This window comes from Rutidosis leptorrhynchoides, chromosome 4 (genome assembly GCF_046630445.1).
Source record: "Rutidosis leptorrhynchoides isolate AG116_Rl617_1_P2 chromosome 4, CSIRO_AGI_Rlap_v1, whole genome shotgun sequence".
In the NCBI taxonomy this organism is placed as follows: Eukaryota; Viridiplantae; Streptophyta; class Magnoliopsida; order Asterales; family Asteraceae; genus Rutidosis; species Rutidosis leptorrhynchoides.
In genome coordinates this window covers 4,185,104-4,202,844 of record NC_092336.1, presented here as the reverse complement: position 1 = coordinate 4,202,844, position 17,741 = coordinate 4,185,104, and the positions used below count along the sequence as shown (strand labels likewise).

The 17,741-nt window shown below is 36.2% G+C and overlaps 1 protein-coding gene across 2 annotated transcripts; it reads right to left on the bottom strand.

Moving 5' to 3' along the window:
• Positions 1-7,838: 7,838 nt before the first annotated feature.
• On the bottom strand, positions 7,839-13,918 carry LOC139904595 (transcription initiation factor TFIID subunit 12b). 2 transcript variants are annotated; one of them, XM_071886529.1, is made up of 9 exons: positions 13,151-13,918; positions 12,783-13,016; positions 11,481-12,005; positions 11,234-11,308; positions 10,172-10,250; positions 9,578-9,642; positions 8,720-8,755; positions 8,482-8,646; positions 7,839-8,142 (listed from the first exon to the last, which is right to left on the bottom strand). In XM_071886529.1, exons 1-8 carry the CDS (start codon positions 13,715-13,717, stop codon positions 8,482-8,484), a joined length of 1,746 nt encoding a protein of 581 aa, XP_071742630.1. In that variant the 5' UTR covers positions 13,718-13,918; the 3' UTR covers positions 7,839-8,142. The 2 variants fall into 2 exon arrangements, with proteins under 2 accessions (XP_071742630.1, XP_071742631.1); XM_071886530.1 differs by having other exon boundaries at positions 11,481-11,996.
• Positions 13,919-17,741: the final 3,823 nt, after the last annotated feature.

The following is a 17,741-nucleotide window of genomic DNA, read 5'->3' as shown; positions in this document are numbered from 1 at the left end:
ATGTTGTAGACTTGTAGCTGATAGAACTTCCAGGAAAGCTAAACATGAAAGTTGCACCATAAGGTTTCAGCTGGTTATACAACATGTGTCGAGGTGAAATTCTTAGTATATGTTATTCGAAGTGTTAAATACTCTTTATGCTGGAATATGATAATTCGTTAAGAATTATGGTTGTCGGTTTAAACAATGTTCGCTATAGATGCAAAGTTTATCTTTTGGGTTATAGATAATGTCAGCGGCATGAAGTTAAGGATCTTCAAGTTGTCGTCGAGGAAGCATCTGGATCGGTGATACTAAGATTTAGAGAATTTGAATTAAGGGGTGATTTATTAGATATTAATTCAATTTCCCTAAATTGTGGAAAGTTCTAATTTGTGAATTTGGAGAGCAATGTAAACTTGGAGAGCAAGGTAGATTTGGAGAGCAAGCAAAACTTGGAGACCAAGTTAACTTGGTTACCGAGTAAAACTTGGAGACCAAGTTTGAAGTTGACTATATAAAGGAGGTAAAGCCTTCATTTCAACACACACCCAAAAATCAATACACTTTAAAGTTTTGAGTCTTGTTTTCTTCTCTCATGTGAATCTTCTAGAGTTGAATCTTTGGAGAGTGTAGTCGATTTGAAGAAAGTGGTCGGTCTATGTCATTGTAACAATCTGTGATATAGTGGAAATTCTCTCTTTGAGAGTCTGTTAATTTATTGTGTTGTTAATTTCTCTACTGTTTGTCATCAGACTAGGGTGAAAACTAGTTGAGGCCGGTTTTTCCCAACATACCACCTGTAGCGAAGCGCGGTTTTATTTTCTTCCTTAGCAAACCAAAATTAATTTAGCATGCAAGAGGCTGTAAACTGGGTGTATATATGTAGCGGACAGTTAAATTAGATCGAAAGTAGTGCTTGTCAAGTATAGTTTCTACTTTGTAGGTGATATGTAGCGGACAGTTAAATTAGAAAGGTTTTCCTTTTCCTAAAACACACTAATTATTCATCATGCAAGTCTATAAACAGATTTCACATATGAATAAATCAACAAACGATTTCTCATTTCTTACTTATTAATCGAGGCGTGACTACATCACGAATAAGAATATTAATAATAGTAACTAAATCAATCAAATCATATACTATCAAATGTATTTGTGAACAAACAATGAAACACCCATTTACAACACCTCAACAAATCAATCATTGCATCCTTCGAATTTGTAATTAATCCAACTAATTCCGTAAATCAGTCATCTATGGTTCTTAATCAGATGCTTCCTTTTGAACATCAAAAAACTCACAACACAAATCTGTAAGATCGCCGCAATACCCACGAATATAAATCCAAGTTTCTTTCCAAACTTCACATTTTTCACCGCTGGCGGCGGAGGCGGGTGATGGTTTTTTCTTCGTGTTGGTTTTGAAGCTGGAGGGTGTGGTGGTGGCTTATTTGGCGGTGGTGGAGATCTTGACGGTGGAGGTGGCGGCGACAACGGTGGAGATGGAGGTGGCGGCGACAACGGCGGAGATGGCGGCGGAGGCGGCGGATATGGGGTTGGAGGAGGAGGAGGCGGCGGCGCAGACGGAGATTGTTGTTGGGAATTAACACAGGGGGTAAATAATAGCCCAAAATAGACGGCCACCAAGATCAAGAATGGGGATTTCATAGCTACATGTATTAAATCAAGAAAAACATCAAATGAATTCAAAATTTAACATCTGGGTTGTTGTGGGTATTCAGATCAAATCTAGAAATATGATAACTGGATGTATATTGTTGACTGTGGTATGTAAAGATTTGGTTAAGGGGTTGTTGATTGAGAAATGAATCTAGTGTTGTCGAGTTAATCAATCACCTGGAGAATCAAAGAGAAAGAGAGATGAGATGGCAATTGGCAATTGGCAATGGAGAATGGGTGGGTGGGGGAAGGGGACAGCAAGGATGGTAGAGGTAGATATATATGATAAGGATTTTTATTTCTATTCTATTTGTATTGGTAGGGTCGTTATCTAATCTTGTTCATTAGTTTATTTTATTTTGTTGTTAGAGAAGCTATTGAATTCATATTGTACTAGGAGTGATTCGTTTACAACTAAGTTTTAGTTATACAGAACTAAACATATTTTAAACCGTTATTACTGTACAACATTATAAGCCTAATATAAATTGATTGTATACGGATCAATTCCCTTCTACTGAAGGTGTGAATGGTACAAAACCGGTCTAAATTACCGGTTCTGTACCAAATCTCATATTGTAGAAGAGATTCGGACCAAGAACCGAATCATATATTATCTAATCCAAGTCATCTAAGTGCATAGTTTCTCAACTTGTTAGATCATTCTGTCATCAGACTACAATCGAATTGGAATTTTAAAATTTTTGTTTTTGCTTCAATCCACACTTAATGATTTTGAACTATTTTAGTTTTCAAGCTTGCATTGGGCGACACAATGGAACAGAAAAGCGTTCTCATTTTCGTTACTTCTTCACTATGCTTCAAGCTGCTTCAAAATGTCTCTCAACTTTAGACAGACAATGCCAAGTTTCGTCCACTTTGATCTCAAGGTATATTTGTTACGTTTAATGACGAGATGTGGCTATTGTACTCGTCCATATCAAGATAGCAACATGTAGCGTTGGTTTTGGTATTTCCTCGTTTGGAATCTTCGGATACGTATTCTAAGTTTTACCTTGAGACCTTTATATAATATAAAAAAGATATTAAAATCTTTAAAGTACCATAGTAAATCCTTCTCGTTGTAACAAAATAAAATAAAGAAGAAAAAAGGCTCATGCCTACGATTGGAAAAACAACACCCTTCTTTAGAAAGCACGAGATTAAGATGATACTTCGGAGGATGCCCAAGAAACTTGTACTGATATAGAGATTTGATTTAAACGACCAGGTACAACATCACATTTCACACCTCCGTAGGTGTGTAAAACAACATAGCAAATGCTCTTCGGGGCAGTAAAGTGAACAATCTCTTATTCCAGCTCTAGAGGAGACCAGACCGTAGTAATGTTGATTATGGTTACATCCATAAGTAACTTGCTTTTTGCCCATTGTAATTCGTCTACTACATCCCAAATGTTGTGGTTGGAAACAGTCTTTTTGTTTAGGTTGTAATGTTCCACCTAGTATAATCTCCTTTTTCGTTTGATTTGATTTTTCGTGTCGAAGTAAAGATAATACTCTCTTCGTCCCTAATTAATTGTCAAATATTTACTTTTTGGATATTCCGAATTAATTCTTACTTCTATGAATGGATAAGAATAAGTTGATAAAGTTATTTTATACTCCGGCTTTATGTACATAGAATAAAAAAAAGTAGGTAAAAAGTAAAGGCTAAATTGTAAATTAAATGGAGTACTCCGTATAATGTAACGATGATATTTTTAAAATTGTGTTTTTTTTTATTTTTTATTTTTAAAAACGAATGTGGATATACGTATAATGTAGTGGGATATTTAGAGAAAAAAAAAAGGAAAATAATAAAAATATGGAACGACAATCAAGGAATCTAGAAAATAAAATAATAATAAAAAATAAAGATGTAAGAGAAATGATTCAGTTGTGATTGTTTTAGATTCTATTCACATACGAAGTAGTATTATCATGTTTAGCAACCACAACCGAATTCAATTAAAATTTATTCACTCCCTATTTTGTTGCTTTTGGTTTGTTTCCATCTACACCAGCACACAATGACCGATAACAATAATAACAGTAACAATAATAATAATTGGTTGGGGTTTTCCCTCATTACCCACAACAACGATTATGACCACCCTCACCATCAACATGTCCGTGGCAGTGACGGTGGCGGTGACGGTGACGGTGATTCTTCTAACACGGCGGTCATGCATTCTTTCCATCTTTCTTCTACTCCTACTTTTACTACTACTACTACTCAAGATGGTATATATATACTAGTATTTCTTTACTTGGGATTTCATATAACATAGTATTAGTACATATATACAATATATAATCAAATGTTATAAGCTAGGTTGGCTTATTAGTATATTTCTAATTAAGGTTATTTTGTTGGTTTATTGTTCTATTAAAATTTGAAACATAAAAAACCTTAGCTTTAATGTTTATAAGCTTGTAAACTTCAGCTTATCTCTTGTTTAAACTTCAAAATCACAAGTTTAAAAGACAGTTGAACTTATAGCAATATAATGCCAATCTATAATTGTATCTTGGAGGTGTTTGTAGTTATTGCTTATTTAATTGCAGATAAGTAAAGTAATTATCAAAATTGTTGGTACTAGTAATGGACCGGATAACATGGTGAATTAGAATTTATATTTAATCTCGATTTTTGAACTATTATATAAGTGCCAAATAAGAATCTATTGAAGTTTCACAAAATTGTATAACAATGTATTATAAACTTTGAACACACAGTTACAGTCGATAGCTAAATAACAGGGACGACTACTAATAAAATCTGCTATTTATACTATTCAAACTAAATTTTTGACTCATCATATTTATAAGTTAGGATTAGTTAGATTGATCATTGTTTTTTTCAACATCAACAACCTTCTCTTCTTATTATCAAGTATATAAAGTACATAATAATATGATTCACTTATAACAAGGTATGTTGAAGCAATGAAGCTTACTTATCGCTCTAAGTTTGAATAAGCAGAAAAGTGTTTTTAAAAATTGCTAATCCCTTTGTGATATTCCAATCACTTTCTAACGAAGTAGTTAATCAAAATTAAACGCCTTCTTATATGTATGTGATCTTTTTTTAGGATGGATGCTTGAAAATGGCAGCTGCAGCGGAGGTAGTGGTAGTGGTGGTGGTGGTACCAACATGAACTTATCTCCTCCTTATAGCTCATCTCACTATGATCAGTCTCATCAGTATACCAATCGAACAGACGATAACGATGTTCATGATATAGAATCTAGACACACAACAGATTGCTATGTCTCACCACCATGTTTGTTATACTATGGTTACCCTTGTAATTACACCACAACAAACCAAAACCAACAACAAAACAGTTATGTCATCCCAGCAACAACAACACATGGTGCCGTTCCACATGATGGTGCAACTACAATCACACATATATCAGAGAACAAATCTTCATCACGTCAACCTTCAATTCCACCACCACCACCTATTGATCAAAATGTTAGTAACAATGACAATGAGGGGTGGTTGTCACTTGTTGGTGCAAAATCATTAAATAGTAGTAGCAATGATGGCGATAACAAAGGTGATCAAGGAGTTAGTCATGGTAGTAAATCAATTGATAGTTTTGGACAAAGGACTTCTAGGTATCGTGGTGTCACAAGACATAGGTGGACAGGAAGATATGAAGCTCATTTATGGGATAATAGTTGTCGAAAAGAAGGTCAAACTAGAAAAGGTCGCCAAGGTAATTAAATTAACTGCGTATGTTGAATTCTACTTTGAAATATATATACTAACGAATCATGTTTTGATGTCATTCGATCGGTTTCACATTTTCAATGGATGCATTTATTGGTGATCATTATCATTACATCAGTCTATCTCGGTAAGTTGATATCAGTCTATATATCTTAAATAAAGTGAATCAATTCATTCGATTCAGAGTGATTGTAAGTTATGGGTGCTATGCAACTTCCGTTTTAGATAGTCAATCCTACATATACCCTACCACACATAGTATATACCCGATAAGCTATAAGCCCTTTGGTTAGATTACCACTTGAATTAGCCAACATTTACAAATGACACAGACCATAAATGATCCTTTTTTCCTGATTAGTTAGTATAAAACGCACATTACTGTAATTTTGGTTTGTTGTGCCAATATATACTCATTGTCTGTCACTTTTTTGGTTTATTTGGAACATGCATGTTGCTAGGGGCGGACCAAAGAAGGGGCAGGGTGGGGCGCCCGCCTCCAGTGGATTTGCAATTTTTAGTACAAATTTTTTCGATTTTTCGATTTTGCCCCCGGTGGAATTTTTTTTTGCCCCAAACCCTTCATATTTTGCCCCAAAACCTCCATATTTTGCCCCAAATCCTTCGTATTTTGCCTAAAAAACCTCCAAATTTTGCACAAAAAACTCTATATTTTGCCCCAAAACCTCTATATTTTGCCAAAAAAAATCACTACGTTTTAAAAAAAAATTCGGCCCCGTTGAAAAAATTCCTGGGTCCGCCACTGCATGTTGTTGCTGATTGAGTATATATGTATGATCTTCTTCAGGGGGATATGATAAAGAAGAGAAAGCAGCACGAGCTTACGATTTGGCTGCTCTTAAGTATTGGGGTCCTACGACTCATATCAATTTCCCAGTGAGCTTCCTTTTTATACAGATATTGGCCAGCTAGTATTTTATATAATCCACGATTAATTTACTGATGAGACGATTTTTTTTATATAGGTAGTCAATTACGAGAAAGAACTCGAGGAGATGAAGGATATGAGCAGGCAAGAATTTGTTGCCAACTTAAGAAGGTGATACATATGCATATGATGATTTTATCGAACATGTTCACTGTAACATCTAATTTCATCATAAAACTGCATATGAATTTGTATTAATTGACATGTATACAAATGTTGCAATGGATACAGGAAAAGCAGTGGGTTTTCAAGAGGAGCATCAATGTATAGAGGAGTGACAAGGTAATAGGAGACCATTTTTCGGATAGCCGTTGCAAGTGTATATGAAATATGTACAAGTTGTCTGGCCTTTGCTTTCCAGCTTTTTTTAAGGCAGCCATGGCACATATATGACATAAAAAAAAAAGGCAACTTTTTTCTTGATGGAAAAAGGAGCATTATCATTTGTCACATGCATTCCTCAACCATTTGACTACTCATGTAAAAGTGTTATCCCCTAGCTTGTAACATGTTGCCTAAAATAAAGCAAACAATCAGTCAAATGTTGTTGCAGTGATTTGTAACTTGGGTTTGGTTTACTACTACTAACATGGAAGGTGGCAAGCTAGAATTGGAAGGGTTGCAGGCAATAAGGACTTGTACCTTGGTACTTTCAGTAAGTACACTACAATTATATATTATATACTCCTTTCACATGTTTGTGGTTTATGCACTTATCAAATATTTGATGGTTGTTTGATCCTAATAAGATAAGAGATACAAAACCAATCTATGAAAAAGTTGCAACTTTCATTGCATAAGTTACTAGTCAAGTCACTCCCATGTGATATGTGGCAAATTTCATGTCACACATGAAACTTTGGGCACATTTGGGTCAAAATTTGACACGTTATATTTGTATGTTGTTGTTTTAGTCATTTTTTCCTAATTATAGAAATTGTGATATCTTATGATACAAGGTACACAAGAGGAAGCAGCCGAAGCTTATGACATCGCAGCCATAAAATTCAGGGGGACAAGTGCTGTAACCAACTTTGACATAAGCAGATACGCTGTTACAAGAATATGCACGAGTTCAACCTTGATACAGGGGGAGCTGGCCAAGCGGTTCCCTGGTGAAAGCGGGCCCACGATGATTGAGGATTGCGGTGAGCCTCTACTCGCTATAACAAATGGAGAATCATGTCATCATCTTCCCAATTACATGGTATCGGCTGAAAATCAGGACCTTCAAAGTGAATATAATAGTGAAAATGACTATAAGAAAATCGGTGACGGAAACGGAACAGATGGTGCGAGTGGAAACTTAATTTGGTAATCATAGTGATTGTAGTCTTCTGTAGGAAGTAGCAAGCAGCACACCATTCTTGGAGTTTCAGTCGAATCGTTAATGTTGTCATCGAGATATGCAACTAAAGCAAACTTGCCAGTTTTGATTAAGAATTACGTTTAATGTATTAAGACCTTCAATCATACGAGTTTATGAACAATTGAGGCAATAACAAAATCATGGAGCATCACACAGCATCTGGATATTCAAAATCTAGAATTGATTAACATAACATCCTAAAACCAGTTGCAAACAAAGTAAGAACATCCATCTCTATAACCACAATCTGTAAAAAAAAAAAAAAAAAAAAAAAAAAAGGTTAAACGTGTGTTTTTGATATATTACCATCCATCAATTAAGCTGCATAATAACTATATTGTCTGCCTGTTAACTTAAACTTTCCCCCCTATTTCCTATATCATACACTTCATGTGCTTCACACCTTTCAACCTGCAATACAAAACCCACTAATCAGTAAAGTGAGCGCTAATGTTTGACTTTGCCGATAACAAAACAATGGTGAAAAGCAATCTGAGTAATCTTGGTGCCAGTTAAGCCTATCCAAAATACTTATTTGTTTTTATAAATGAATAGTGTCAAAATCAAATTACAACCGACATGTTTGCTTTTGAAGCCAAATTTTACTTTGATTCACCCATTTGAGCCATTAGAGATCCTTGATGTATCAATTTGGAAATAAAAGGGTTATATTGCCACCTCTAAAGGACATGTAAATAAATACTTAAATTAAAAACTTTGGCCCACCGACTATTTGACTTCAAGACTTACCTAGTAACCATCAAACGCTTGTTTATGTTGCTGATTTTGAGAAGGGATTGAATGAGCGTTTAGCTGGTCTGAACTTGGTGAAGGCCTGATCAGTGAATTGGGTCCAAATTGCTTATTATTACCCATGTTTGTTTCAGATAATGAGTTCTCCATCAGTCCTTGTATCTGAAATCAATGATGGTTGTCAATTACATATTTACATTAACAAATTCAGAATTGAGAAATACATGGTGCTCACCATATTGAGACGCTTCTTGTGCAAGTCACTTTCTGGCTGCATATTAGTTACAAAAAAAGAAAAAATTTAATTAGATTTTAGTTTCATGTGGAATAATTAGGTAGATATGTACTGCTGGAAACCAATATGATATTTCAGGCAGTCAGATTTTCAATGCAAACTGTGAAATAAATTGGTTGGGTTAGGCAGGTTGGGCAACTAAGTAAAAGTTGGGTTGACCCAAAACACTTATTTAAAAAAATTATTATTACTATTTTTATCTTTGAACATTTGATAATTGGCATGTCAAATATAATGACAAGAAGTACATGTTTTCAAATAATAAAACAATATTTTTGACTTCAATGAGTAGGAAGTTCTATGCATTAGAACTACACATAAGGTAATCTTCAACACATATCGACCCTTTGCCTCTTTGCCAATTTTCTTGAGATTGCCTTTTTGATCCATCAGCAATCAAATAGGCACGACTCGAACCCATTTAAAAGTAAACAGTTTAAAACTGCCACTCCATATTATTAGAACTCATGTGTGAATGCATACATATATATCATTTGGGAATACAGTTTGTGGAGACATTTCACCCTATTGATGTCAATTTGAGTTAAAACTTGTAGGTAAACAAGGCCAAATATATTAATGGGGTGCAAGTCACCCATGAAATCACGTGTTTACATCCTCCTAAAGTTCTTTGTTCATAAAAGTGTTGGTTGTTCAACCCAACCCATTTGATTAACAATATATAAATTCAGTCAATACGAATGATTAAGTTCTTTTAGTGAAATATTATAGATGAGGTCCAAACAAAAACAGTGTGGTTTAATTGTCTAATAAACAATGCAAAAGAAAAGAACTTACATTATTTTGTTCTTGTTTCTTTTCTTCACTTGAGAACCCGGGAATTTTCAATTTGTAATTCCTTTCTGTAGAATACAACACATATAGAATACATGCCATCACCAAACTGTGGGTTGAAATGAAACTACAAGGCCCATTTCGGTTCAATTTAATATACATGTAAAAGCTATAACACGAGAAAATATATACACAACTCAGATTGCAGCATTCCTTAAAGATACGTACAGATGAAGTAGAGATACAGTACCGAATTTACATCATGTTGGGGGGCATTTTTAATTAAAACTTAATGTCAGGGGTGATTACTTCGACACACTTATGAACGAATAGAGTTATGTTATATTGTTATGTTTTGTCTCTTACTCTCTTAACAGTTCAAATCTCAAACAGGTGATGAAAAGAATAGTTTTAAGGAAACAAATCATATGAGTTGTATGAGTTATAAGTCATACAAAATACATTTTATTATCATAATTGACACCCCTACTATTTATAAAAAGATGAGAGTTTCAGGTCGACCCGCTTTTGCCCATACCAAAATTTATCCATTCCGACCGTTGTGATATAATTTTAAGTAGTTGATTATGCCCTTACCTAGGTGTAGCAACACATCTTTTGATTCTACAACTGAAGATTTGCGATGCTTGGCCAAGGTAGCTCCAAATGATGTAACCTACAAATAACACAATAAGGCATATAAAACACATGTGCAGTATTGCATTACATTACATATAGGATTTTGTATGGTAATAAATTGATTATTAATAAAACGAAGAAAGTTCCAGAAGTTTTAAATTTGACCAATTAGGAGTCATCATAACCTGCCTTTTCATCATTAAACAAAAGTGACTTAACAGCATAACAACAACCAACACTTCAGAGTGACTTCCAATAAAATAGTATTATAATTTAGAGCTAATTATGGTGGACGTGTTTCCAGCCAAATTGGTGATTCATGAGCATTCATAATAACATGGTGAGCTAAACGCGTTACGACTTTTATAAACCAGATATCCATCATGATTTCCGAAGTTCATACATGAAACTAAAATCCCGATTGTTCATATTTTGTGAAAATATTCATATTTGTATAGATCCCATACCCAAATCACCGAAAAGAAAATGGAAAAACGGTAAGATCCAGCAAATAAGATAACTGAATAACATATACACATTTCATATTCAACCTTTTCAAACACATGGGAATACAATTGTATTGTGACTAACATGATAGATGTATACAAACTACAGACACGTGATCCTAAAGATGGAAATTTCGACCCATTGGGTATTGTTGTTATATATTCCCATAGGGTCAAATATATTATTTAGCTAGAAGGGAAAAAGGTTATATGATTTGCAGGTTGCCCAAGGTGTAACTTTAACGCTTACAACCTCCTGAATCATCATTTTGAAAACTTAGATTATCATTCTAACAACATAGTTTTGTTATCATAGTCAACACATTAATTATTAATATGAACAAGAAACTGCTTGTGGAATGTGGGTCAACCCAAAGCAGCCCTGCCTGCACTAAAAAACAATCTGTACACATTTTGACCACAAGCCAACCCGCCTACCCCGCCCAATTTTCCACCATTATATAATTCACACACAAATAACAAACTTAAGATTAAGCAGTCACGAGAGTCTCACCGAATCAATAAATTCATCAGCAAGCATCAAAAGAAGATCCTCAACGTCGGGATCTAAAACTGCATTTGGATCAACCTGAATACAGAAACATACAATAAATGTAAATAGGTTTGTGCCAACATCACTAGATCAAAATGAATCACTAGAAGCCTGCAAGTCACCCCTAAAACTAGATATTGAAATCTCAAATTCATATCAAACACAGAATCTCAAACCTAATCCAATGCTGAATCTCATAGCAACTGACCTGTGCAACCAAATCTTGAATTTTCCGTTTACCAAGCAGATGATTGCTAGCATCTGTTCCTTGGCTTGAGCTTCCACCAGGTGTGGTTGTCCCCGAAGCAGTTGCATCAGGTTGTGATCCGGTTAAACTTACAGATTTTTGACCCGCAGATCCTCCAATCCTTGGTGACTGCTGCTGCAAAAGGTGTTGCTGAGTTGGCAATTGTTGCTGTTGATGCCCAATAGGTTGTTGCTGATTTTGCTGCTGCTGTTGTTGCTGAACCATTTGTTGTAGTTGTTGTTGGTTCAAAGACATAGAATTTTGCAATTGTGAAGAAGGAAGTTGTTGACCCAAAAGTGCCTGTTGTTGCCTTTGTTGTTGAAGGCGAAATGAAGGAGAATTAGGTGCTGACATGTTGGGCATTTGCTTCGACCATTGTTGTTGCGTCATATTGTTTTGCATCATGGCTAATTGACCATTTGGACCTAAAGCTGACAACTGTGAGTTCATAAATGACGCCCTCGATAGGCCCTGTGCCTGCAGTTTCTAGAATCAAATTCGAGAATTAGCAAGAGTCCACAAGAAAAAGGAAAGGAGCGTTCTGTTTTTTTTTTTTCTTTTGCTCAGATATAAAAAAAAAAAAAAAATATAAGTTATTAATTACCTGACGTCTAAAGGGCAGTCAAAAAAAAAAAAAGAAGGAAAAACATTTACTTTCTTTCAATGGAAAATTTTGGGAAGTTTTTTACAATAAGATCTACCTTATTATCCATAATTGGAAGCAAACCCTAAAGATAAAACACCTACATTCATCTGCTTATATTATTCAACATAAGCCTGAGCAACATTACATGATACTTGCATCTCGATAAATGACAGAATCAATCTATCACCTTGTTATTACTAGTTCATTACTAAGAAACTGCCAGGAGCCAAAACCGATAACTTTCTTGCCATGTGGTTAACCAAATCTGTAGAATTCTTCAAATGTTGCCTTAAGTGTTCCATTTATAACGTAATGAGGAGGGTGCTATGATACAAATCTTACAAAAAGAAACTAATGGGTATCAAAGCCATACATGTTTCTATCAGAACATCATTCGTCATCCCAATATACCTAACGCGCCATTAAGATGTTTGAAAATAAAATTATTCCCGTGCATATTAGGACACACAGCTTATAAAGTAACAAGCACTAAAAGCCATATATAAAAAGAGTCTTTCTACAGATTACACTATATATATATATATATATATATATATATATATATATATATATATATATCAAGCTGAAGAATCAAGATTTCTAGATAACATGTATACCTGATTAGAAGCTAGTGCATTTTGCTGAGACAGTTGTTGTGACAATTGTGGTCTCATCTGCCCTTGATTCATCCTTTGCTGATTGAAAGCAAGTGACCCATTTGCCCTAATTTGAGAGTTCATATTGTAATTTCCCATCATATTCATCCCCATTTGCATTCCTTGCAATGATTGCCCTGGTGTGTTGCCTGGATGAAATTGCGTCCCCTGTACTAACCCTACTTTTTGCCTCGGCTACAAATTACACAATTAATGGTACACCAATTAGCAATATGTAACATACATGAAAACCCTAAATAAACAAAAAAAAAAAAAAAAAAAAAAAAAATGCTAAAACTGAATTAGAATTGTGAAGTAACTGTTTTTACCGATGATGCTAATAATTGAGATTGTAGATTGAGCTGAGCAGCAGCAGCAGCTTGACCGGGTAACATAGAGAGATGGCCGGTTTGACCCATTAAACCGGAGCGGTTCAAATTAGCATTTCCAATCTGTTGATTCTGTTGCTGCTGCTGTTGTGGAATCTGTTGTTGTTGTTGTTGTTGTTGTTGTTGGCCGTTAGCGAAATTCATCTGGCCGTAAAGCCTGGCAGCATTGCCGGCAGTCAAATTATACTGTTGCTGTTGAATTTGATTTAAACGTGGAATTGATGGAGACCGCTGTAAATTATTCGAGGGTTGCTGAATTTGAAAATTAGGTGTTCCGATTAAATTATTTTGTTGTTGAAGTAATTGTTGTTGTTGTTGAGGTGATAAAACATTAGATTGAGATTGAGGTAATGATGGTGAAGTGATTTGAGCAATGTTTGTGTCAATAGAAGAAGCTAGGGTTTGTGATGATAAAACATTTGAGGAGTGTTGTAATTGATCGAGTGGTGTGTTTGCGTTGGTGATGGTTGATTGAATTGGGGATGATGATGACGAACCATCAGCCATAATAATATAATCAAATCAAATCAAATCAAGAATTATTCTTATTACAGAATGATTGATTGATTGAATTAATTATTAAATACTCCGTATAATTTATCTATCTATGTATCTATATCACGTATGAATAAACATGAATATGAGTTGATGATCGGTGAGTATAAATAAAGAAGATGAAGATAGCAGAGTGTGAATAGTAGTAATGTTAGGAAAGTTTGTTTGATCCACGCTCAAACTGACTGGAAAGAAACAAAGACAGAGACCCAAAGACCCAAAGATGTGATTATATGAGGAGAGTTGTAATCAACTACGTTCATTAATTTGCTTAAAAAGCAAGGGACCATTGAAAGCGCGACATAACACCTTCTGTTAATCAAATTCAGTTAAACAATTGAACACACACAAACGCTCCCTACATCGGTAATTGTGCAGATCTAGTTTTTTTCCTTCTTCTCCGACAACTCTTCTCGGTTCAACTACAACACTTTCTTCCTTCTCCACCTGCCGTCGTTTTGAAAGTGCGGCGTTGACGTCCTCTCCGACCACCGGCATCTCGCCGGTGGTTCGGTTTTACTTGCTTTCCGTCTGAATAATGGTCCCTCGTCTCTCCTTCTCCGGTGGTTTTGCTCCGATCTGCTACTCCGTTTTCTTCTTTGGTTTTCAGGCGACGAATCTAGGTGTTTCTTACTCAGATTCTGGAAACCGATAGGGTTTGGGGTGTTTCTTTGGTGTCGAATCCGGCGGAGGTAGGTTTGCCTTTCCATTTCTTGTCTATGTCTCCTTTACTGTTTCTCTGCTTTGATTGGGTTGTAGGCGACGAGTTCCACATGGAACTCTATACAATACACTAGGTAGGGCTTTGGTTTTGGTGATAATAGTTTTGATTTGGTTGGGTTTAGTTGGATCGCGTTTTTTGTTGAAATCCGGCAGACCTCGGTGATCCGTGTAACAACCCAACCCGTTATCCAACCGACAACGCTTAAATTTTTTTTTTTATATCAAATCTGGCCAGTTCAGCATTCGGCGCGGCGCGCCCCACTGTGGAGCGGCGCTCCAAAGTGGTCTGTCCACTCTTTTCTTTTTTGACAAAAAGATCGTCCACTACCGGGCACTTTTAGACGAAACGGTTTTCACAACACGATAAAGTAAGTAAAACTAACACGTTTTCATAATAAAACAAGTTTTACAACACCGGGCCCGCATCGACCCAATTTACAACAAGTGACCATTTCGACCCATTTTAGTTTAATACAAAACTTAGACCGAGCATGGCGATTGGGGATACGCTACCCAATCCTAATCAATCCAAAGCACGTCCTCTAAAGCAACCTACACAATCCAATAGTTCTCACGCTTACCCGAGCCATCACCTCCACGCGAATCTATAAAAATGTAAACAACGAGAGGGTAAGCTATGAAAGCTTAGTGAATGCAATAATTATACATATACATATATAATATACCTACTTGCAAACACTTACACAAATACCTCATACACGCTAGCAATTTACATGGCATACCATCGCAAAGTATAACGCTAAATCTCCAAGACCACAAGCTAGCACAAACAATAGCATATATAACTCGAACAATATAATATGCTACACTACAACACATAACCATGGTTAACCAAGTACAAGGGAATGGTACTTCGAATTTCCCATCGGTGTTCCCAACAACCGTTAGTGTACAACGAAATATATCACTAACCCCTGGGTGGTATCGATCGCCCGAACTTAAAACCCACCCGTCGCGTGTAATGTGGTATCGAACGCCCGAACTTTAACCCACACTACACGCCCACACACACACCTATATGACATGGTATCGAACGCCCGAACTTTAAACCCATATCATATATTGACCCGATGTGGTATCGATCGCCCGAACTTAAACCCACATCGAACCTCGTACAAGTACATACATTATATACACACATGTATAATCATTCCACTCACCTCGTGAACTCGAGCATTACAAACCATGCGCGAAATCCCCACCACACGTGACCGAGCAAGATTTTACCTATAATACGCATATAGGTATACACATAATCAACATACAACCTCATTTGGACTCTCGACCCGCCCGAATGAACAACAAGTGCAAAATATACCCTTTTGCACTTTTAACGCTACCCGAAGGTCCAAAACTAACGAGACTAGTTCCCGCGTTCTTGAAATACCCAATTATGTCAACTTTAACCTTTAAACGCATACTAGCTCGTATTTTACACAAAACTCATTCCATGGTTGATCAAGTTTGACTTTATTGCTAAAACACCAAATTTTAACCTAAAATCACTTCTCGTGAGTAATTACATCAAAAGCATCATTTAACACTTAACAAAAGCGTTTAACATTCAATTAATCCAAATTAGTGTCATCCTCAATTTTGACCCAATTCAAATTGTTCATTTTGACCAAAGTCATAAAACGCCCCAAAATCACCAACGACTTGTGATTATATTTCCAAGACAACCACTAACACTTAAATCAAGTATTTACCTACTTGATTTAACAAAACTTGACTTAAAACTTAATTTGACACCGAATCAAGCTTACTTGTCCCGAAATACCCATTTGACCCGTTTTGACCTAAATTAGGGTTTACACCCAAAAACTAAGTCAACACAAGTGTTCTAACGTTTAACCAACACACGCAAGACCCAAACTCATAATTTCATCACTCGAAACCCTAAGTCACCCATTTAGGCTTACTTACTTGAATCTTACCCAAAACCCCCAAATTTCACAATAAAATGGGTTTATAACACTAACTAACACAAACCCTAACTCAAACAATAATCTTAACAATGAAATTCGGATTAGGGTTTACCTCAAGCACCAACACGAGCTCTAGTAGCTAGAAACACCAAGGAGAACCAAAACCCGCTTCCAATTTGGGCGAAAATCACCATCTTCATCATCCATTCAAGCTTCCTCTCTCTAGAACTCACTCTCTCTCTCTCTCTCTAAGATAAGATGGGAGTGTTGTGTGGATGTCAAAATGATACAAAAGTGGATCTAAAACTGATATTAAAGCCACAAATCCGTCCATAAGTGAAAGGACCAAAGTACCCTTCATTTACCCTTTAAAAAAGGCTGAAAATTGCATCAGACGGGATCGGAGCGCCGCGCCAAAGAGTGGAGCGCCGCTCCAACCTTCAGGTCAGTTTTCAGCAACTTGTTTTGGCCATAACGTTTTGACCGTAGCTCCGTTTTCGATGAATCAAATATCGTTGGAAATGTAATAAGATTTTCTTTCCAATGGTAAGGCTTTGAAACATCAACACAAACTTTATTTGGGGTTGAAAAGATGCGTACACACATTGTCACTTCAGACAACGTCCAGTTTCCTTCGACGTTCGAGGAAGCAACACGTACATGCTTCGTACACTTCATACACGCATTGTACACCATAAATACATTATGTACAATAAATATTTGGGTCTTACAACTCTCCCCCACTTAAACTCGATCACGTCCTCGTGATCTTCGTCACTTAACCCATCCGGACCTACATCCTATGGTCCTTCGACGTACTTTCGAACTCGAAATCTACGAAATTTCCCGCAACGCGAAGATCTTACACCGTACTTAAGCGACCCTTCCGATGAATCACCCCCTTTCAACTTAAATCTCCATCCGCGATTTACCAAATCCACGAATCCGAGCACTAGAAACTTGCTCAATCCCTCACATCGGGAAGAACTCAACCAATCTCGTACCGAGATATCACCCCTTTGGTGTACCCTTCACAAGTACAATGCTAAGAGTAACCACGTCCTACAATAAGGTCAACATCCAAAACGACGAAGACCGAGTAAAAGTAAATCCTTACGGATAACACTTACCACTTAACATCTCTTCAAATTCTCTCGACTATAACTCGCAACAAGCTACATCCTTAACTAAATCACCCAACGCGATCTACTAGGTCCACTACGCCGTGATCCAAGTCTTGCATTCATCCAAATCGAGAAGGATTTATGTCACGCCAAACCTCTGGACTTCAACGACTCGTAAAC